Here is a 23,788-nt window from a genome sequence, read left to right as displayed (position 1 = left end):
ATGTGCACACAGTGCACTCAGGAAGAAATGTCTTGGCTTCACTACCATGGGTGTTCTCTTCATACAGGAATGCATGGCAGAATACAGTGCACTGCACAATGTGAATTTTGTAGGATCTTGGTTGGGAGGTATTGCCGCATCCGCCATACAGTCCCTATTTCGCTCCAAGTGATATCATTTGTTTGGACCACTGAAAGAGTTTCTGGGAGGCTGACACTTCGGCAGAGATGAATGAGGTCAAGCAACCTGTGCACTCATGGCTGTGATGCAAGCACAAATCTTTCTACTCAACTGGAATCTATATACTGCAGAAAAGCTGGAATAAATGTGCCAGTTAGGGGATTACATCAAGAAATGGGACCACTTCCATGTGTCTAAACATGTTTCCTAATCCTGAAATAAAAAGTCTGGGTTTGACTTGTGCACCATTTGAATTACAATCGAACCTTGTTATAACGAATTCGCAACCAACATGAAAATATCTTCATTATCTCCTTCAGTCGCAAATTATGTTCGACTGTCAATAAATGTGTGAAATTTACATAATTTTATGACAAGGTGCTGAAGACTCCATAGAAAGCAAGTCAAGGTGGGATGAGAATGACTCTGTGCACTTTATAAAGAACCATTGTAATTACATAGTAATCAAATATTCATTTATTGTACAGTCAGTCATGCTACGTTTTTTCATTTAATATATTGAATCACCAGCTCAAATTACATGCACAGGTTAATTATTGGATGGAAGCACTGCAACAAGAGGAAAAAATATTTTGTAATTACTACCAAAGCGCCCCACTTCAAGCGTCTCATCAAACACGGTAGTCATCAGAAGCCAAGTGCTCATCAAGCGGTCATCAAAAGCGATAAATTTCACTCAGAAGTCAAATGGGTGCAATTTAGGAAAGCAGAATGTTCAATTTACTCAAAGCTTAATGTTCGTTGTCTATGCCTTGCAACCACTGCACAGTAATGGCAACAGTAAGTTGCATCCAGAAACGTGTACGCCGGGAATGAAGAGATTATATTTAACATTTGTTAAATGTATACATGCTGGTATAGACAGAAACAAAATCGCAATTGGGTCTATGCAAAATAAATCCAAGCGTGATATTTCTGATGAGCCAGCAAAGGGTCTCCTGTTCATATTGATGGCCCATTGATGGGTCGTTGTGCTGAAACATGGTACATGAACAATGGCAAATCCCAAAGTGTGCTTTACACCGTGCACATAAGACATGGCATGTTGCTTGCCGGCTATGAGCCAAGGCAGACCAAGCTGTTGGCTAAATCACACATGTGTGTCCATAATATGTCATTTCATCTTGATCTTGCCAACCATTTGACATATTTTGCAATCGGAATATATGCTTCGAGCGGTCAAGTGAACTTCTGCTTCATCGTAGTCTCTCAGTATCTGCGTCTCAGCGTTTAGATTTTTGGTTTTCTTATAGTAGTAGAATACTCACTGAGATAAACATGACCAGCTAAATGTTATTTTTACTATAACCAGATGTCATGTTGTAGTCACTATGAAGAAAACAATCGTAAAACTGTGGATGACGAAACTAACTTTTTATTGGGCAAACTTGTGTCACACAAGCGCGTTACACTCAAAGTGCAACGATAGTGGCGAACACAGTCGGCGGTCATCGTAATCTCCGGCGAAGACGACAACGTAATCTAAGTAGACAAGACAGGTTTATCGCTTCAACCCTGCTAACAACATGTCCATCAAGCACTGGGTCGTTGCAGGTGCAGAGCACAGTCTGAATGACATGACCTTGAACTCACAGAGCCCGTCCGGCGTAATGAAGGCGGTATTTTCATGATTCCTCTGGTCGACTTCTGTTTGCCAGTAGCCAGTCTTGAGATCCATCGACAAGAAGTATTTAGCATTGCAGAGCCGATCCAATGAGTCATCTATTCGTGGGAGGGGGCAAACGTCCTTCGTTATCTTGTTCAGTCGACGATAATCGACACAGAAACTTAGGGTTCCGTCTTTTTTCTTCACCAAGACTAGAAGAGATGTCCACGAATTTTTCGACAGTTGGATGATGCCCTCACGCAGCATTTCATTGATTTGTTGCCTTATAGCTTCACATTCTTGCGTTGAAACTCGGTAAGGGCCCTGGCAAAGTGGTCGAGCACACTCTTCGGTTATTATGCAATGCTTTGCAACTGGTGTTTGTCGAATACATGATGACGTCGAAAAGCAGTATCTGCATCGTCGGAGCAGACTTTTAAGCTGTTGCTGCTTACTCACGGGAAGACTTGGATTCATGTCAAAGACTGATTCCCAAACTTTGATCGCTGAGGTAGATCTGACAGAATGTGAGAGGATAAACGATTGCTGGTTTCTGTAATTTCCTCGATGTGTGCGATCATCGTGCCCTTGTTGATATGCTTGCAATCCTGGCTCAAGTTTGTCAGCATCACTTCCGCTTTTCCATTGTGCAGTTGAGCAATCCCTCTTGCAATGCAAATTTCAGTTGAGGAAAAAAAGTGTCACCCTCGATGACGCCTTCTACATCTGCAGGTGTTTCCATGCCAACAGAAATGACAATGCTAGAGTGAGGCAGGATGCTGACTTGGTTTTCAAGCACTCTCAAGGCACGCTGACTGGAAGTCCTCTCCGGCGGTATCACTTGGTCTGCGGTCAATGTTATCGACTTCAACTTTAGGTCAATAACTGCGCCGTGTTGATTCAGAAAGTCCATGCCGAGAATTACGTAGCGTGAGCACTCTTGAAGGATAACGAACATAGCAGTGTAAGTCCGGTCATGCAATGTAACTCTTGCTGTGCAAATTCCAGTCAGCATTATAATGTCCTCCAGCTGTCAGGACATGAGGGCCGTCCCATGTAATCTTGACTTTCTTCAGCTTGGCAGCGAAGGGTCCACTGATGATGGATTAGTCGGCACCTGTGTTTACTAGAGCAGTGACAGTGTGGCCGTCGAGAAGCAGAAGTCGGTTGTTCTTCGTCTTGCATTGCAAATGGGTCGTGGCGTCACATCACAGCTGCATTGCGTTCTTCTGTAGCTGGTACGTCTCGTCGTGAGGTCTTCTTTTGTCTGCGCATCCTTGGTTTCGAGGCTTCATCAAGATAATGGCCTGTCGTTTCTACGTCGCCAGGATATATTCTGAAGCGTTGTCGTCAGAAGATCTTCGGCATTTCGACGTACAGCAACTGCATCTCCATCGCTTGCTGCTTTTAGTTTTCCGGACATGGGCTTAATGACCAGCCTGAGGCTGGTCCTGTGTACAGTCAGTGCTGCAGCAACAGGTAGCGCCCTGGTGATGGCAAACGCAAAGAAAATCGGGGTCTCCACTGTGTTACGACGATGTAGCCGGCAATATCACGAGGCTGTTTGCCAAGCTGTGGACCCGGCGAGTTGACGACGAAGCCTCGTAGTCCCAAGTCACGGTATGGGCACCGGCAGTAGATGTGGCCCGCTTCTCCGCAGTGGTAGCAGAGTGGGTGGTGCTCTGGGCCGCACCATACATCTGTCTTCCTCGGGTAGCTGCACTGGGCGACGAGAGGGCAAGCTAGTGGCTGCAGCATTACCAGGCCCTGGCGCAGGAACAGAGGGGGAGCGTGACGGCAGACTACGGCGGATAGGTCATCACTTCCGGCTGAGGCTGTGGCGATTCAGGGACTCCGAGTGACTACTGAAGCTCCTCTTGGACAGCAATGGATACTACTCGAGGATGTGTCGAAGGGAATATTCTGCGCAGTTCTTCGTGTACGACGGTTCTAATGATCTCTCAGGGCAAAAGCATTTGGCAGGTGTATTGGTGGGTGCGCATTTCCAGCATCTTCTCAATCATCATTGCCTCTGTCAAAAACTTAGCTACGGTCTTCGGGGGGTTGCAGATCAGTCCGGCGAAAAGTTCTTACCTTATGCCCCACATCAGCAAGCAGAATTTTTTTCTTCTTGGACATTTCTGGGTCGGTGTGTCGGAAAGGTGGGTCATTGTGATGCCCAATTGGGGACAAAGGTTCGTGTACTCAAAGGTTCTGACGGTTCTCTTAGGCGGAGCCTCCGAGAACCCCATTGAGGACAAAGCCGTTGGTTTCGAAGACACACACAAACTTTTAATGAAACTAGAAAGAGGCTTAAAATAAATAGAAGGAAATAGAAAGCATAAAATAAACACTCAAACAGACATCACGGCAGTAAGAAACACACTTGGGGCTAGTATGACGTTAACTAATGCGCATGTCCAGGCTTGCCGCGACGGCAGGGACACATAACAGTCTCGACGTGGAGACGCGGCGACAAGTTGATGAAAGGAGTTGCGCCGGTCTCACCAAAGGTCGGGGTATAGGATGGTTGACCGGGCAACGGGAGCGCTCTTGCTCTGGTTTGAAGATAGAGGCAGGCGGCTAGGCGGCACGAGTAGATGGCGGGGGCGTTTTGGCCGGGCAGCTGGGCGTAGAACTCGGGCCCGTAGCCCGACTGCTCTCGTCCTGCCCCCGGGCACAGAAGCTCGCCGGCCTTGCGCAGCTGGCGGTACGCTCGGCTAGACTGGCGACGCGCAGGAACGGGTTGGCAGGAAGCCCCGGTAGGGTGAAGTCCTGGTGGCTCGGGTCCAGAACCCGACGGCCCGTCTTCAACTCCCGGTCCGGTGGCGGACCTTCTCCTGGCGTCGCTTCCTGGAACTCTCCCGGGGTCTCCCGGCGTCTCTCCCTGCGTCTCCCCCCTTCTGCCAGCGCACCTCACCTTTTCTTTCGCTCTGGCCGATTAGTCATTTTCCGATTGGCTGCCTGACGCCCCGTGGTCTTTCCTAATAGGTTGGCATTTTCTTCTTGTTTGCTTTTTCTTGCGCCGCACGTTCACGTGCCGGACGCTCTTCACCATCGTCGTTTTCCTCCAGCACGGAATTCGCCTCGGCGCGCGCACTCCTTGTCGTCTGCTTCTGTCCATCCCGACCACAGCACCATGTCACGCACCCCACACATCACAGTCATCTCTTCCATGACGATGACGATGTTCTCATTGGGCAGTTGCCCTCGGGTTTTGAGCAGAGATTGCGCTCGCTCTTTGCGCACGACGCTCGTGAAGGTCTGTAGGACGTTGCGGCGAAATAGGTCCCACATTGTTAAGGTGGTTTCCCTATTCTCGAACCACATCCTGACGGCGTCTTCCAATGAGGAGAAGACGTGGCGCAGCCTGTTGTCACCATTCTAGTTGTTAAATGCAGCTACCCTTTCATACATCCCCAGCCAACTTTCCGGGTCTTCAAATGATGATCAGGGGAAGGTCGGTGGCTCCCTGGGCTGTTGCAGCACAATGGGTAGCCACAGCCTGGCACGCCAAACTGTAGTGCTTGCACTTAAATTTTTGTAGTGAAATACCTGTTCAGTTAAAATTTTTGATTTTTTTGGAGATAGTGCCTATTAGACAAGAATACATATTGTGTATCTCATAATTTTTGTCACATTTCTTTCTTAGTAGGTACAAGTGTGTCTTTACAAACTTTGTTCGATTTTATCCCACAATCTTGATAATGGCAATTTATATCTTTTTTATGACATACATCTTGTTAATAAAACTTTTATGCATGAAAAGTGCATTCATTCTGCTTTTGTGTATGTATTACATAAAATATTTAGTGCAGTAGTTCCTTCAGTAAAAAAGATCTGGCTTAACCTACAAAAACACCTACTTTCCCCATGACAGGGAAAGAGTTAATCAAAAAATCAAAGGATTCCAAATGAACCATTGATGGCTCCTTCAGTTTATGAAAGCATGCAGTGCTTCAAAACTGAAAAAATTCTAATAAATGGTATGCCCCTATATTTAAATATGAAAACTCACAAAGAGCTAAAGCTTATGCATCAGGGTGCAAAATTGCATCTGCATATACACACACAGTAATATGGTGTGTCACAGTCATAACAGCACACCAACAGATATTAGCCTGATATACCATATTTTAGATACTAATATTGCAATATTTGCAAGATTCTATCATGCATTTCTTTCCCTATAAATAGCCCACAAATATCTGTGCACATATAAATTGGGCTCAAAAGCAACAAAGGGGCAAGGACTGCAGAAAATTACTTTAAAGCAGCTAGCAGCATGGACACCAACTCTCAATGGTCACATGAGCAATTTTTTTGTGTGTAATGCGTGTTGTCGCTGTCACCATTGTCGCTTGCCACATAGTATGTCTCGTCGTTTTGAACATGCCACCATTTGCTCCCTCAGCAATGGCTTCAAAAAAGTTTCACTACAGGGCATCTTTCTGAAAAGTCATCCTACTTGCCCAGAGGTAGGGAAACCAAGCAGCATCACAAGCATTCCCAGAGATGTGTGTGTAATTGGTAAAAACAAAGTAATTGCCATCTTTTCGTGCAGGGCTTCAACCAGTCACCTTGGAAATCATCATGATCAAAGTGCTTCAACTTGCCAACAGCCTGAACATCCCCCACTCTCATTTTAAAGCCAGTAGGACCTGAAACAACAAATTCATGAAGTACAAAAGATTTTCACAGCACTGACGGACCAGCATATGCCAGAAACTGCCAGAGTCATATGAAAAAAAAAAAAATCTAGTTACCTTTCAGAGGTTTGTCATAAAGCTCTAGCATTAACGTGGCTATCTGATGAGCATAATCAGAAGTTCCAAGCAGATCAGTCTCTCTCTCTCCCTCTCTCTCTCTCTCTCTCTCTCTCTCTCTCTTTTTTTTTTTTTTTACATGCCATCAAGGTACACAGTACAAGCTCAAGGCACAAAGAAGGTACACATACTTTTTTCTGCAAATAAGACTAGGGTAACAGCAATTCTATGCTGCTTGGCCAATGGGCACAAGTTGAAGCCCTACATAATCTTCAAAAGAAAAACACTGCCAGCAGGCATCACATTTCCTGAAGACGTGGTAGTGTAGGTGAGCCTGAAAGAGTGAGCGGATGTGGATCCGATGATCGACTGGACAGACACTGTGTGGAGAGTGCACACTTGTTCTCGACTCTAAAATGTCAGTGATTGCATGAAAGAGAAGCTTGTGGCCTGCCACAGTTACCTTGTGATCACTTCCGGCTAGATGGCCTAAAGGGAGCCTGAAACAATTTAAATTTTGTACAAATGTACTAAGTCGTGAGGGTAGGTCTTTCTCATCATTAAGTGACACATTTAAGCATTCCATGTAAAATGTTTAATTTCTTATAAGGTTCAAAAAATGTACATCGCTACCAATCACAGTGACGCCACTCCTCTGAGTTTTCAGCTGCCCCTACACCATCTATGTAGTTGGTGCGCGTGACGTCTATTGGGCAGGCTATACGACTGGCTGCACACGTCGCATCATAGATAATTTTTCCAACTTCATAGTGAACAAATGTTTGTACTAGTTGGAATGTTGGTTAATTTGTTTCTAAAAAAGAAGAGTAACAGAAAGAGAATACACAACGACAATCTATCACTACACTTGAGCACTTCTGGCACACACTAAGTGTCATCTGCTTGTATAATTACAACGTGCTCTGTGTTGCCACGAGCTGTGTGGCTGAAGTTGTTCTCTAGGTTTCTTTTTGTAAGGACCATGAATTGCCCTTGTTGGGTAGCGGGCTGCAAATCTAGCAATTGGCAACATATCAAACTGCAACATTGTGTCTCTCTGCAAGGCACCAGGCGAGTGGAGTGGTTGCAGTGCATCAGGCTGTTGGTATCCGATTAGTGCTAGGACCTATGTGTTTGTGGCCGGCACTTTACATCAGAGGGTTATTGCCATATAAAGAGTTTTAGCATGTCCAGTATTCTGGTAAATCTAGGTGGACTTGGCGTTTTGCCGATTTGGTGAAGGGGAAAGGTGAGCAGCCTGCAGGGTGCTGTCGCCTGGTGGCGCAGAGCTCAACCAGACAGAGAGGTAATATAGCAGTAACCATGTACATTCTACTTTTTTGCTAGTGCAAATTTTTAGCAGTAGCATAATCATGAACACGCCTTATTAAATATTTAGAATGTTTTACATTTGGTTACAGCAATATTAGCTCTGTGTTTGGCTGGTTGAGCTCTGTGCCACCAGCTGGCTGCACCGTGGAGGGCACTCATGTTTACACCTCCGCCCATCGATCAAAATACCCATTTACTGGACTACTGGACACACTCGGCGCTGCAATAGAACGCTCGCAATGCACGCTGTTTGGATAGCTCTTGCTGGGTATCGATAACCATATGGCTAGCGGAAAGGTTGGAAAGGCTTCTCGTGCTGGCTCCAAGACGCCGGAAGTAGACGACAAGATATAACATCATGACGCAGAGCTAATGAAGACAGCGTTTAGCCCTGATCACTCGGTAAATAAGTTGAGGACGAAAAGCATGGCTAGGGAGGAAGGTAATTTGCAATCATCCATAGCTCTCTTAACATGAGACCCTTCACTTAAATTGCGGTGCAAATGTTTCACTGTAGCTGTACCCTACGCATCAGCAACATTTGTGCAAACCATTTCAGGGGCTCTTTAAAGGGTCCCTAGGGTCCCTGAAACAGTTTTTGTTGTATGCCTAGATACAGAAGGTATCTTTCAAGGAATGCTTTCTCACGAGAATTGTGAGAAAAATATTTGCATGCTACAATAAAACAGGTACGAACAGTTGAACATTACCCTCCTCTTGAGCTGTGGCAATCCCCCTCAACTTTTACACCGTGCAGCCATTGCTATGTCCCACATCCTTCATGCAGTGATGCAAGTTTTGTCTATTTTTGGTTGATTTGAAGCAAGTGCATTCCCACGGCTACAAGGAGCAAACCTTCATGATGAATTTTGCGTGGTGGATGGAGACGTAGTGGCACAAAACACAATGTTAACTGACAACTGACTTGCGCTACATGAATAAAAAAGAGGCGGACCATACCAGACATTTGCCGCTTTGCAGAAAGTGTATATCCAGTGTACTAACTACAAAATAGCTGTTTACAGTGCAACCACATCTTGATAATAGCCTAACTTGAAAAAATACAAGTACATTTACGGTTGTCTCTATATCCCCGGTGGATATATCGTCAGCAGCAGGTCATAGCAGATGGCGCCCGAAGCAGACGGAAGTGCATGCTGCTCCCAGCCCATTTGTGGTAGGCAGCAATTTTTGCAATGCCCATCTTGCCGGCAGCGTTTCCAATGCAAATGCCTCAACATACAGGCCAAGGAATACAATATCCTCATGAAATCTGGGACCAGCAAGTACAAATGTGTTCAGTGTGTAAAGCGGCACAATCCTTCATCGACAAAGCTTATCTGCAATACCGGCTGCATAGACATGCCCCCCGAGGAACCTACATTTCCCCTCTATCTTCAAGACGCGTCTTCCATCAGTGCTTCCTCCAGTGTTGTTCAGATGATGCAAACAATGGCTAGTCTAATAGATGCGTTGGCTGCTGAAGTGCAACAGCTTCGTGTGGAAACTGCGCTCCTGTGTGTGGCTGTGAATGGCCCCAGTGCATGTGTTCAGGTGCATGCCGCCCACCAGAATGAGCGCTTGCTCTCTGATTCTTTGGAATCTCGCAACTACACGTCTGCTGTGGCGGCAAACTTCGCTGCTACAAACTCTGGCATCCCACCGAAGCCTCCTGCTCAGCACCAGCGTACTCTTTTCCAATGCTCGTCTAAAACAGTGAGCCAGCCATCACAGCCTTCAGCAACATTTAGCACAGCTAAGCAGTTGATATTAAACTACCGGCGGAGAAAGGCCTATTTGTTTCTTGCCTCGACCCCACTACAACAGCGTCGGACATACAGAAACTTTTCGCAGATATAGTCGGTGACAAGGTTATTAGGTGTACAAGACTGAAAACGAGGTACAAAACATATTGTTCCTTCCATGTCTATATGGATGAGCATTTGTTAAAACATGTCAACAAACCTGAAGTGTGGACTGATTGTTGAGTATTTCGCCCCTTCTGTGGAAGCCTGGGGTTCCTCACGACACTTTGATGATTCTAACAGTGCTCTAACCTCATCCAAAACTGGCACAGGAAGTTGTATTATCAAAATGCGAGAGGGCTTCGAACTAAAAGTGACGTGTTATTTGCGAAAGCACACCAGTGTGAGCGTGACATTATATGCCTGACGGAAACGTGGCTAAACTCATTGTGTACAAGTGCCTCTTAGTTCTCAGATGAGTATGCTGTTTTCAGAGCTGACAGAAGTTACTCTGACCAAATTAAATACGGTGGTGGAGTTCTGATAGTGTGCCGTTTTGTATTGTCACATGTCAGTATTAGGTGCATTTAGAAGGCAAAACCTGGAGATGTACAATGAACGTGTGTGGCTGGAAATTCCAACAAGAGAAATCGCACTGTCTTGTTGGCTGTTGTTACTTTCCGTGTAATTCTGATCCTAACGTTTTCACAAACCATTTTTTGGATATTGGGGAAAAATTTATCTTTCAAATTACAAAGTTCACATTTTGGAGACTTCAATCTTCTAAAAGTCGAATGGGCACCTGGTTTGGTCAACAGTGACTGTACAGCCATATGAGAAAAAGCCAATGGCTCATTAACTTTATTAACTTCCAAGGGTTATGCCAATATAACACAATAAATAACTGCACTGATAACATTTTAGATTTAATTTTACCTAACGTGCTTGTTTTTTATGCTCAAGCGGTGTGCAATCCTCTTGTGCAGGTAGATAAGTTTCATTGACCATTTACTCTGTCATTCTTTGCCTTTTCATCCAGTGCATGAACTCCAAACCAGAAAAACTTCAGCACGCTTACGGCGATTACTTTGGGCTGTACACTGAGCTTCACAACTATGATTGGTCTCAATTCTTTGAGATCGGGAATGTTGACTCTTGCGCTGAGCTACTGACACCAGTTGTACAAGGATTAATGATAAAATGTACACTGCGCTAAAAAGATTTTGCGCCAAAACAACACACACAAGAAATACGACAACACCACGGGCGCTGCCACACACAAGAAAGACGACGACACCCCGACACCATGTGCGCTGCCATCCAAGGAAGTCTAGATTCTTTCCCTGGTTTTCTTGCAATTTGAAACACTACTTGAAAAAAACAGATTAATGAAAAGATCTATACCACAATGCCATTCGAGGAAGTCTACATTGCTTTGCTGGTTGTCTTGAAATTTGAAACACTACTTGAAAAAAAAACAGCGGTATCACAAACTATACGTAAAATCAGAAAGTGAGTATTGGTACAAAAGGTATTCATTATGTAGACAAATTGTGAAAATACTTATTGTGCGCGATAAAGCTGAACACCATACACTTCTTGAAGAGAACTTCAAGAAAGAACCAACCTCTTTTTGGGCTTTTGTATGGAAGCAAAGATAAAGTCCATGCTGCTGTGCTGAAGATACATGATAGTATTTGTCTCAAACTGCAATATCTATGCAAAGCTTTCGCTGAACACTTTAGCTCTTGCTTTGTGCGTCCTGACAGTACAACCGCTGTTATCGCCCTTGATGACAGCACTGACTGCTTAGCGTATGAAAGTGTCGATGAACATGAGGTTTTAATCGGTGATTCAGAAGCTTAAGCCAAAACTTTTAACAGGAGTTGATGAAACTCGCAGCTTCATAATCAAAGGATGCACTGACATTTTTAGCCCTGCTTTGACGTATTTGTTCAACTTATCTTTGCACGCTGGTGTTTTTCCTTGCTGTTAGAGGCTTATATAACAGAAGCTGTCAGTAGTTGTTCCTGTATTTAAATCCAGTAATGCTTGTGATGTCAATAATTTTCAACCAGTGTCACTTATTTGTTGTTTTGCAAAAGTTTTTGAAATGATAATGTACGAACACAAGAGTTCATATTTCAAACAGGAGATCTCATCCTTGCAACAGGGTTTTTTAAAAGGACGATCCATTGAATTGCATTTATGCACCTTGTTTGGATACAGTGGGCTTCACATGTTTAATCACGGTCAGGTAGACACAATCTACTATGACATGACTAAGGCTTTCAACACAGTTTCCCATGAGGTACTTCTAATGGGGATGAAAAAATATAGACTTTGCCCCATGTACTGCAAATGGCTCAAATGCTACCTTGGCAGCCGGCCTAATCTGGTCATATTTTCTAGCTGTGTGTTCAACGAATTTGTATCATCATTAAAGTGCCTTAAGGCTCCAACCATAGGTTATTACTGTTTCTAGTTTTTATCAAAGATTTGCCGCTACATGTCATGAACTCAAGGGTTTTGTTTGTTGCAGATGATTTAAAATTATTCCGTAACATTGAGAATTTAGAGGACTGCCGTGGTCTGCAAGCTAACATTGGCAACATCGAGAAATGGTGCTTGATGAATAGGCTTAAATTGAGCATTAAGAAAACTTCTGTTTTCTCTTTTCTCTCTTACTAGCAAACACGGCACACTTATGCTTAATTATACTCTTCTTGATGGAAACATAACAAGGGCTGGCCATGTACGAGGCCTTGGTGTTATTCTTGACTCAAGGCTCAATTTCCGGTTGCATGTATTTTCAATTGTTGTGCACGCATTGAGACACATTGGTACTATTTCTAGGTTAACAAGAAAATTTCGTCAACACGAGTGTCTGCACACTCTTTCCTGTGCTCTCGTGACAACATCTCGAGTTCATGTCAGCAGACTGGAATACCGTCTCCATTAGCCATTCCAATCGAATAGAATATGTTCAGCGTAAGCTCGTATGCATCCTTTATGATAGCTATAGTGGTCACCGTCATTTTTGTAACTACGATTCTCTCCTAGCAGACCTTAGTATGTCATGACAAGTGACTTGTGTGTGACATGCAGTTTCTTCATAAAGTTGTGCGTGGCTCCATCGATTGTGACCAGTTATTTATGTCACACGAATTTCATGTGCCTTACACAAAAGCCACCAAATGTTCCGATACATTTTATCCTGAGATACGAGCCATTTGTCCCATAATTCATTTGCAGATCCCCTATAATTCATCCTTTCATAGCATGGAGATATTTGCCTAAGCTGCTGTTCTTCATCGCTCTGTTTAGATGATTGTTTTATTGTCTATACAGTCGAAACCACTTATAACAATATTCAAATGCCACAAAAATTCCATTGTTATAACCGATAATTGTTATAGCCAGGTTGCATGAAAAAATCAAAATAGGAGGATGGGAGTGCTGTTGTGAGACAGCTATAATGGCAGGGAGGCCAGTTCCCCTCCCCACCACATTCCTCCATTTGGCTGCCGATTGTGTTCACTCGTTTCAGTGCTTGCTGGGCACTCCGACTGCATGTAACAAGCCACGACTATTGGCGTTAAAGAACGGCACTGATATAACAACCGCAAAAAGGGGTCATGGGTGGCAAGCGATATGCAAGCTCCACTGAGGCATCGCTTTGGTGGCCTTTCAAATATGAGAGAAGGTTGCTGCAGTAGCCTGTCAGCTTGAGCAATCCAGAAGAAACGCTGAGGTAAGATCGCCACAAGCATCTCACTGGCTTCCATCACCCTCGCATGCTTTACGCAAAGCTTGCCACCATCCTTCTCCAAGGCATCCAGGTGCTCCACGTAGAGTAGCGGAAGCTTCCTTGTGAAAACGAAGCACTGGAGGGACTGAATCATCTGCCGGGCCTCCTGTGAGGACAATGTTGAGGCAGCCTACCCTACCGCGTCATCGCTGCCATCGTTTCCGTCGCTATCCGATGCAAGCACATCCGTAACGATCGCCTCATCAGTTAGACGCACTTAGTTTTCGAATCTATAGCCGTGTGCTTTCTTTTCATCGGCAACATTGTGCATTGCTGATGATCAGTGGGCAGATCAGCCATCTTCCGTTTCGGTGGCAAGTCAAACGAGGCTGGGAAACCATGTGGCCAGGAACGATTTCGACGCAACCAACAAAAACAAACGCAAGCGATTAAGCTGTTTGCAGAACTGCGCTAAATGAGGAGCCAGCAAGCAATCTGGGAGTAGCACAGTTGGCGCGGTTCATTCGTGTTTCAGATGGTGGCACGAGTTGAGCGACGGGCACAGCCCATTCATGTTCGGAGGGGTGGAAGGGCGATGGGAGAGGCGCGCGGAGAAGGCTGCAAAATGAGCGCGCAGCGGCTATCAAGGCTATCGTTCAGCGGCTCGAATTTCTCTTTTTCTTTTTTTTCTTTTCAAGGATTTCGCATTTCACTACCTCTTGGCACAGAAACCCAGCAGTCAGACTTCATCGTTATAACCGATAATGTGGCATCAGCGCATTGTAGTAAGCGGGTTATTTCACCATGGAAAACATACAAAAGTTGATGGTGCAGCAGCTTCTCATTGTTATAGCCAATATACTATTGTTAAAACTAGTATCGTTATAAGTGGGCTCGACTGTATTGTCTTTGATTTACATTCTTCTGTAATGTGTCTGGTTCATGTCATGGATTTTGTATTTGACCTAGTGTGCGCTCGTTTAGGCTGATAGCAGTTGAGGAACACTCAAAATAATATAAAATAAAATAGCCCGCCCACTTGTTCGCTCACCCATCCATCCGTCCATCCCGCTCATGAGGTTTTTTTGTAGCCATCAGCAGTAAAAACAAGCACAGCTAGATTTAAGCTTGAGCTGCTGCAATCTTGTGAATGTGGTGAAATGGGCTATTTATAAAGCTTCCTCTACTCTAGAATTAAAAATAAAATAAATAAATGGGGCGCTAAGGACAACACTGTATAGGAAACCTTTCGACAAACAACAGTACCTAGAAATAAAGTTCTTGAGGGTTGCAATGTGGGCTTGTTGGTAATGCATCTTCAAGGGGAGTACGATAGTGCAATTGAAAGACGGGACAAAAGAAGACACATAGGGACACACACAGCGCTAACTTCCAACAATGTTTATTATCGAAAACCAGGTCGTACTTATACACTCAGCCAACATGAGTCACAGCCACGTGAACAGATTAACAATCAGTGATACATTTTGTGATATGTTAAGCCATGCGCAAAAATTTCAGTTCTTTTTCAGAGAGAGCCAATGATGGTTTGCTGATACATGAATCCCCTAGGGCATCAATCCGCTCGGCTTCTATTATAAGTCTAGTGAGTTTGCACTTATTTCTACCGGTAATGATTGTTGATTCAAAGAGAGGGGAGCACTTATGTTGCTTACAATGAAGGGAGAGAAATCCATCTGATACAAGTTTGTCGACTTTATTCTTGTGTTCGCGCAGTCTATCATTAATGCATCTTCCCGACTGTATTCCGACTTGGAAGTGCTACGTCGGACAGTCGGGCAGATGCATTAATGATAGACTGCGCGAACACAAAAATAAAGTCGACAAACTTGTATCAGATGGGTTTCTCTCCCTTCATTGTAAGCAACATAAGTGCTCCCCTCTCTTTGAATCAACAATCATTACCGGTAGAAATAAGTGCAAACTCACTAGACTTATAATAGAAGCCGAGCAGATTGATGCCCTAGGGGATTCATGTATCAGCAAACCATCATTGGCTCTCTCTGGAAAAGAACTGACATTTTTGCGCATGGCTTAACATATCACAAAATGTATCACTCTGATTGTTAATCTGTTCACGTGGCTGTGACTCATGTTGGCTGAGTGTATAAGTACGACCCGGTTTTCGATAATAAACATTGTTGGAAGTTAGCGCTGTGTGTGCCCCTATGTGTCTTCTTTTGTCCCGTCTTTTAATCGCGCTACCGTACTACCCTTGAAGTACCTAGAATATATGAGCCACCATCCCAGACACTGCAAACAAGGCATCTTTAAAGGCCAAGCCACACGACTACGTCGCATTTGCGTTGAAAACCAAGACTACATAGACAGACTCTATCACCTTAAAGAAACCCTGTCAAACAGGAACCACGCAAACAGTGATTTTCAAAAAGCCGACACCCTGCAACCAAACTTGATCGAGCCGAGGTCCTCAAGCCCCGCCCAAGGATCACAAGAACAACAACGCCTCTTCTTACTACTAAATTCTCAAACGCACTCCCAAACGTGAATAACATCCTCAGTAAATACTACCCAATTCTCACCAGCAACCAGAAACTTAATAAGATTTTTCCCGACCTGGCCAGAGTAGCCTACAGACGCAACACTAATTTTAAAGATATTCTTGTGCATGCCAAAGTAAGAACAAAGATGAAGCTGAGAACCGGTCCCTATGGCCACCCCAGGTGCTCTACATGCAAACATATTCAATCTACTACTACAGTAAAAAGTACAGTGTCAAACGCACACAAGGTAACTTTGGCTTTCACTTGCACATCAAGCAACATAGTCTACTGTCTAGAATGTGCCACTTGTAGCAAACAATACATAGGTGAGACTGGACAACAAATTCATACAAGACTCAATGGTCACCGCGCGGACACAAAAAACAATTTACCTAAAGCAGTAGCCAGCCACTTTAATGAACATGGTCATATATTTGACAAAGCAAGGCACTATATACTACAAACAAATTTCCATTCACCTCGCGAAAGGAAATATATGGAATCATACCTCATACACAAGTTTAACTGCCTACACCCGACGGGAATTAATTTGGCACGTGGCAACTTAGAATCTTTAAAAGCGGTAACTTAAATCTGAAATTCTCATATCATCAATTAAGCCACAAAACACATTATGCCACCAGCTAACCTTAATTCTTAACCTCACCTATTCCTCCATTTTGAAAATTTTTTCCTGCCGACTACTCAATTTAATATACTCTTTCATGTTTTTACGTTTATATCAACTGTACGACTCCCTTTTCCCATGTACACCGGCCCCTGCCCGCTTCTGCGCACGTCACCCTCCATTTGTTATTCCGGTTTCGGTTCCCCCCCCTCCTAATTCTTTATTTTTTTGTCTGTTTTCTATTATATGTTTTTGACACACCCTCACCAACACATTCCGAAGTCCCAGACGTCATTATACCTTTTTCGGTGCCTGAGCCACACAGAGTATTGCCATTTCTGTATACTGTAGTAACGACACCTACGTTGAGCTACTGCCGCTAACGGCCCTTGAGAGACCTGCCGCTGCCTTCCAGATACATCATACATTGCATCCCAGACTCCTTGTCGCCATCTTAACTACTTCAAAATTACTCAACGCATTGCTGCTCTGCTACTAAAGTCACGCTTCCAAATCATTTTTTTTTGCCTGTTGTGTGTGGGGATGCGCGACTCTGATGCGTCCCCTGATATCTTGTTTTCCCGCATAGCTTCCATCTCCTGCAATGCGGCTTCGCCACGTGGCCTGGGGCCAGCGGCGGTCAGTGTTGTTGAAGCGCAGTACGAGAGATGGCGCGAGTGTTGCGCTGCTAACGCTGCCTCATGACGGGGTTGCTTGGACACTGAAAGGGGAAGGCTCTTCCTCTTTGGTTCGAGATCGTCAAGCGCCGCGGACGTGCCGCGCGTGCACCGATCCATGGTCTGCGAGACCGTCTCGTGAGGCCTCGTTGGAACGCGCCACCGTTCGCATGACCGTACACGCGAACGACCAGGCGTTGGGATCCAGCATGGGGGACGAACATATTCGCTCGCTATCCGGTCGCGGTGAGTCGGACTTCCTAGATTTGTCGGGCGCCCATCGGCATGTTTTGGGGATAGCAACTCGGCTAGCAGGCATTGATCTATGAAAGGTGCAATAAATGCCCTCGTGATTGTTTGCACTACTGTGCTGTCGTTCCTTTGTCCCAAGAGCACAGGTGTGAGAACCCCACATCTGGCGCCCAACGTGGGGCTCTTGGGGCATCGGACGATAGTTTTAACAGTTTTGCTTCGTTTGTGACGTTTGGACCGAAGCGTAGGGCTAGCGTGGATTTTGATCGCTAGCGTTGGCGGCGTGCTTGTGCGAGGCGACGGTGGCTGTAGTGTGTTTGAACTTGTCAACATGCTAAGCCTTTTCGCAAGTTTTTTTTTTATGAAATTTGTCGGTACGACAGCCACGGGGTCTACATCCTGGCAGAGGAGGCTTAGCGCCCGCGGAGCATTGGCAAGCCTGAAGCGAGTGAGTATGGAAGCCTCGTGGGTGGTCCGAATTTCTTATGTAAATAGCTTCTTCTAGCTATCTCTTTGACTGATGAAGTCGCGGCGCCGGGTGGCCGCGGGCCACGGGTGCCGCTACAGGCTGGCCTGGCATCGGGCACTCCCGACACCGTCTGGGACGGTGGGCGCTGTCAACTCGGATGCTGTGTGCACCGAGCAGGGTAGGACCACCTAACAGCTGACGTCTCCTCGCGGCTGCCTGTTTTGCGCCCATTTTGGGTGTTGTTTTTTTTTTGATGCCGGTTGTTGTCAGGGTTAGGCCTAAGGCTTTACGAAGCTGCCTGTCACACGTGGAGGGACACAACCTGGTGGACCGTGGCGTTGAGGTGTTGCAATTTGCTTCCCTCACTCTAGTTTGCCTCGCACGAATTGAAATTACTCGCTCGACTCAAGGAAGCGAGCTTCGTTCACGTGAACTTTGCGTCTGAGTAGCTGCCCGATCTTTTGCTAGCCGAGTTGAACATCGTACCACGTGGGCGATGCGCATGCAGAATTCCTCTCCCTTGCACTACTTTAGTGTTTGCCGAGTGTGTTGAGTGTACGCAGCGTGATTGGAGTCACCCCTGGTTTGCTGTCACCTGCACATCGTCTGCGCTGCTGCCCTGGACTACGATCAAGCCTAACCCCGGGCAATGGTGATGCTGTGGCCGGTTCGGCGCAGAAACTTCAGCGGCCGCCTGTATCCAGCTCGCAACCCTCGGCGGCGGAGAAAAGAGGCGGCGGTCACCGACAGCTACTGCACGTCTCGCCAGCAGGGCGCGTCGGCGCGAGCGACGCTTGCTCGTGCCGACTACTGCGTCGCCGTTTCCGGGGTCCTGGCCTGGAATCGTGCCGTCGAGTCTGCAGAGCTGCTGCTGTGACCAGTGGACGCCAGCGGTATACCCCAAGGACAATGTCGGCTCGCATGTTATGGACAGCATGGGGACATTCCCTCGGCGCGGCCACTGTTGCATGTACTACCTTGTTCGCGAAGCACGCATGGATGTTAGACTGTGTGACATGTTTCGCCGGAATATTTAGTGATATAAGGTTGGGGAGATGTGGGGATGCGTGACTCTCACGCGTCCCCTGATATCTTGTTTTCCCGCATAGCTTCCATCTCCTGCAATGCGGCTTCGCCACGTGACCTGGGGCACGCGGCGGTCGGTGTGGTTTAAGCGCAGTACGAGAGATGGCGCGAGTGTTGCGCTGCTAACGCCGCCTCACGGCGGGGTTACTTGGACGCTGAAAGGGGAAGACCCTTCCTCTTTGGCTACGGGTCGGCGAACGCCGCGGACGTTCCGCGCGGGCGCCGATCCATGGTCTGCGAGACCGTCTCGTGAGGCCTCGTTCGAACGCGCCACCGTTCGCGTGACCGTACGCGCGAACGACCAGGCGTTGGTCCAGCATGGGGCGAACATATTCGCTCGTTATCCGGTCGCAGTGAGTCGGACTTCCTAGATTTGTCGCGCGCCCATCGGCATGTTTTGTGGGTAGCAACTCGACTAGCAGGCATTGATCTATGAAAGGTGCAATAAATGTCCTTGTGATTGTCTGCACTACTGTGTTGTCGTTCCTTTGTCCCAAGAGTACATGGGTGAGAACCCCGCATGTGTTACTCGCACACTGACTGCCTAACCGGCTCTTCTAATACCACAAAAACATGCCACCAAAGACATCTCTGAATGCTCCCTAACCTCTCGCTTCCCCAATGCCCTCCCATGCCCCCTTTTCATTTCTTTTATTGTTCTTTCTCCCCCCCTTTTCCCTCTTGGTGTCCCCCCCATTTTTTTTTTCTCTGTCCTTTTCTTTTCTCCCTGCCTTCCCACTCCCCCGCTCTTGTCCCCTCGTCTTGGGAACGACGCTCATAGACGCCAGGCGAGAGCGCTCATTACCTCTGAAGTCTCTCCCTTTATAACCACCACTGACGACAAACGCACGTGACGTCACTGCACTAACCCTTTAAAACTAACATGCCAAAGATGACGAGGCCGCCCTTGACGAAGATAGGTCCTCCTATCGAAACATTGGCCAGCCTTTCTGAGGCACCTTATCCCTGTTTACAAACTTTATGTCACCAAAGAAGACGTTGCTGCACCTATTTTCATTGAGAACCCCTCCGCACCCTATCGGCTGCCACCACCACAGCTGTAGCAGACAATCCACATTCTCAAGCGGAAGTGGGCCACTGAATTGAATAAACATATATATTTATTACATTTGTGTATATTTTCTAGAGCGCGTGAATTTCTATGCAAACATATGCTATTAAAAATAAACTTCATGAAGCAACACTTTTCTAGCATTCCTGTTGATATTGCATGGGTAGCCAAATGGATTATTTGGCTACCCATGCAACACACACTGTACTGGGTGAGTCGCATCACTCGCCCAGTACAGTGTCGAAAGGGGTGGCTGAAAATGCAGGGATGTGGTGCCGCTGCAATCAGTAGCGATGCACATTTTTAAAGCCTTGTAATAAATTACATGCTTTACATGGAGCACTTAAATCCATCTCTATGATCAGAAGGAGCTACCCTACAGGCTTAGTACATGTACACAATTGTCACAATCATTTCAGGGTCCTTCTAATAAATTTATCAAGGACCAGATACATGTGTAATTACAATGACTGGCTGCTCGGGGATCAACATGCTTGACGGAACAACTGAAAGCAGGCCCTGTGTGAAATGAGTTCAGGGTGCTTGGAAGGCGTGGGCAATGGTGGCACATTCAACGAAGAACTACGGCATTTCGAACACCCTGAATGGCACCGAAGACAAGTGCCTCAAATCTGTATAAGAATACAGCCACTGACCGATTTTCCAGACCTCGTGGGGACCAAAAAATGGTCCGATTTAACATTCCAACGAACTCGTTCATCCAAAAATTAAAATTTATTAGGCTTAGAGTGGCTTAAAAAAATCATAATAGTGCCCTGCCTCATACTACGCTGGGAAGCAATCAGATTAGCTTGGATTTCCGCAAGAGTGGCATCTCCGTATCAGTCGACAAGAGCGTCACCGCGTTGGCGATCTCCATTGGCAGAGGTCGCCATGGAGATCGAGGAAACCAGCCATGTTTCATGCCCAGTGTGCCAGTGCTAGCCACATCAAAGGATACGTTCCCACACTCCACACTGTCCTACTAACACTTCGCTGCACACAATGTGCAGGGACTAAACAAAGACTCAGTTTCATCCAAAAGGCGAGACATTGATTGCGATATCAAATTATCAGACAGTTTAGTAGTTTGACAAGCTGTATAGAGAGTGCTGTGAATATTCGCTTATTAATTGGTATTTTTTGTAACTATGAGCATGGTGTCACGTGCACAGAGGCAAACATGAACACATCTTACTCAATGACTGCGGACACTCGCTCTCCAAATGCTGGCATGAGGAAGCGCAGCAGCAGCAGCGAGTGCATTGCCCTTCGTGTTGCCTCCTGCTTCAACGTAAATTAAGCAGCAAGAACAGAGCACACATGAAGCCATTAGCCCTCGGTATGCCTAAACTATGTACCACAGATCACTTACGAGATAGGGCCCAAGCGGCCACGCTCTGCCACGCTGATGTAGAACCCCCCACTCCCCTGCTGCCTTGCGCAAGCAAGATCCAGCCATCATCCTTCTCGGCTCATCCTCCCACACTTTTACTCACACCTACAGCATACAGCACATAACCGCGATGTTATCGCACTCGGACTTTCAACGGATCATAGTGACGGCAATGGAGACAACGATGGCAGAAATGTGCCTGCAGTGTCCATGTTAAAAAATTACATCATAAATGAAAAATGCACTCTTGCTATCCAAGGGGAGAGAGTGGACAACACACAGGTACAACAGTGACATGGCAGGATAGAAATGCGGGAACGTACCAGTACGTTAGTGAAACTGCAATGGTTAACTGGCACCTACCGCATTTATTCGAATCTAGGTCAAAAGTTTTTTCAAATAATCATATAGTACCAAACACTAGGGTCGGCTTAGCTTCGAATATTTTAAAAAACACGCCAGTTTTTAATTTAAATTGATAAATATGGTGCATAGGTAGCGCCATCTAGAAAAGTCAGTGTTGCAGCCGCTGCTTTCAGTATCGACTGTCACCATTTTGACTTGTGTCGTAGCAGAGTGCGGCGGGGCGTTATCGTAATGGCACCATACAGGCCAGGCCACTATAGTGCCACTTTCAAAGGAAAAGTTGTGCTAGTTGCCGAGGCATCGTCAAACGTTTAAGCCAGGTAGGACTTCAGTATCGACAAGAAAAACGTCCGCCGTTGGAGGGGGCAATGGAAACGCTTTTTGCATGCACCGCAACAAGGAGATGACAGCAATAAGGAAGTTAGTGGCAAGGCTAGCAGCAATGATGACGTAGAATGAGCTTGTTATGTTCATATTCAATAAATGCCATTTTCATTTTGTGAACGCTGTCTTCGCTTTTTTGTTCAGCCTACATTCAGGTAAGTTTTTTTTTTTTTTTTTGTGGCTTCAGATTTTCGGAGATTAGCTTAGAATCAGGGCCGGTCTAGATTCGAGTAAATACGGCAATATTGAAAAACTAAAAAGGTAAAGCAAGACAGATAATGATAAAACTGACCTCAACTTCCGTCAAGTCATGAAGCATTTCACGGTTCCAAAAAAATCTTTCATCCAGACTTTTCCAGCGGGGTAATTCTGCAGGTAGTGGTGGCTGCTCCACTTGCCGTTGCATTGTGTTGGTCAGATCACCAGTTGGAGAGAAGTAAAATGAGTCTGTGTCATTAAACATCTTCAAGAGTTCCTATAAAAGAGGTCACTTTGAGCTTGATTGTTCAGTTCTCCTGAGAGTGAACAATGATAGCAGAACATAGGAAAAACTCACATCCAGCAGTCTCCTTTCATATTTGTCCCGCTCTCGATTCTGCACAGTCTAGGTATGGAGGAAAATCTGTAAATGTAGGTTCTGCCTCACAAAGCACTAGTTATGAATGAAACCTTAAGCTTTGAAATGGGTCATTGCATGCCAACTGTCCCAACCTTAGCACTTGACAATCTCTGATTTCTTTTTAAGATTTTATGTATTGCAGTAGAACATGAAACATCATTTCATGAAATAACATTTTAAAAAAATGTTCTTTGGTTTTAAGGCTGAAGCACCACTGGAAGTATCCCGTAAGCCACAAAATTATGTGTCATAAAAGGCATAACCAAACATTGGATTCCTTCAAAGACAGCAATACTAATTTTTGTCAGGACAATGAAGAGTGGCTTTACACCTAAAATTGCATCCATCGATTATCTCTATTTGATCACAGCGCACAATAATTTGACAGGGACTGACAGAGTAAAGACACCACAAAGCGCTGACTGCAACTGGTTTATTGCCACGCAAAGCACTTGTAAATATACAATTCCACTTATACATGCATGCAGAAACAACAACAAAGCCAAGACGATGCATAAAGCCCCTCCTTGATAGCGGTCAAAATAAGTTACTTCGTGTGGCAATAAACTAGTTGCAGTCAGCGCTTTGTGGTGTCTTTATTCTGTCAGCCCTGTCGATTTACTGTGCGCTGTGATCAGACATGTATAACCAACTAGCCCACCAGTTCATCTTGATCGATTATTAGTCATTCCTCCATTTTTTGGCGTTAAAATGGACAACATGGTCATTATTTTAAAAAGATCGTTTTATACAAAAACATAAGTTCTCACCAGCTAAGTTCAGGAACATTATTTTGTGCAAAAAAAAATATATTTTCGGACAGTGCCTTACACAGCAATCTGCACAAGTGATAATAAATATGCAAAAACTAATTTTCAACATATGTTTAGATGCTAATTGAATGGTGAGGTGG

The 23,788-nt window shown here is 45.5% G+C and overlaps 1 protein-coding gene across 3 annotated transcripts in view; it reads right to left on the bottom strand.

Annotated features, from left to right (window-relative positions):
• Window positions 1-23,788, bottom strand: part of sp3 (phosphatidylinositide phosphatase spermathreecae) — a 270,294-nt gene that overhangs the window by 183,263 nt on the left and 63,243 nt on the right. For 2 of the 3 annotated variants that reach the window (XM_050192990.3, XM_055061254.1), the window contains exons 5-6: window positions 22,813-22,860; window positions 22,549-22,731 (exon numbers count right to left, since the gene is read on the bottom strand). In XM_050192990.3, the coding sequence (XP_050048947.1) occupies window positions 22,549-22,731; window positions 22,813-22,860 (231 nt within the window). Of the gene's footprint in view, window positions 1-22,548; window positions 22,732-22,812; window positions 22,861-23,788 lie in introns of those variants that run through there. The other variant, XM_055061255.1, reaches the window with a different exon arrangement.

This window comes from Dermacentor andersoni, chromosome 1 (assembly GCF_023375885.2).
Source record: "Dermacentor andersoni chromosome 1, qqDerAnde1_hic_scaffold, whole genome shotgun sequence".
Taxonomy (NCBI): Eukaryota; Metazoa; Arthropoda; class Arachnida; order Ixodida; family Ixodidae; genus Dermacentor; species Dermacentor andersoni.
This window is presented reverse-complemented; position numbering and strand designations above follow the sequence as displayed.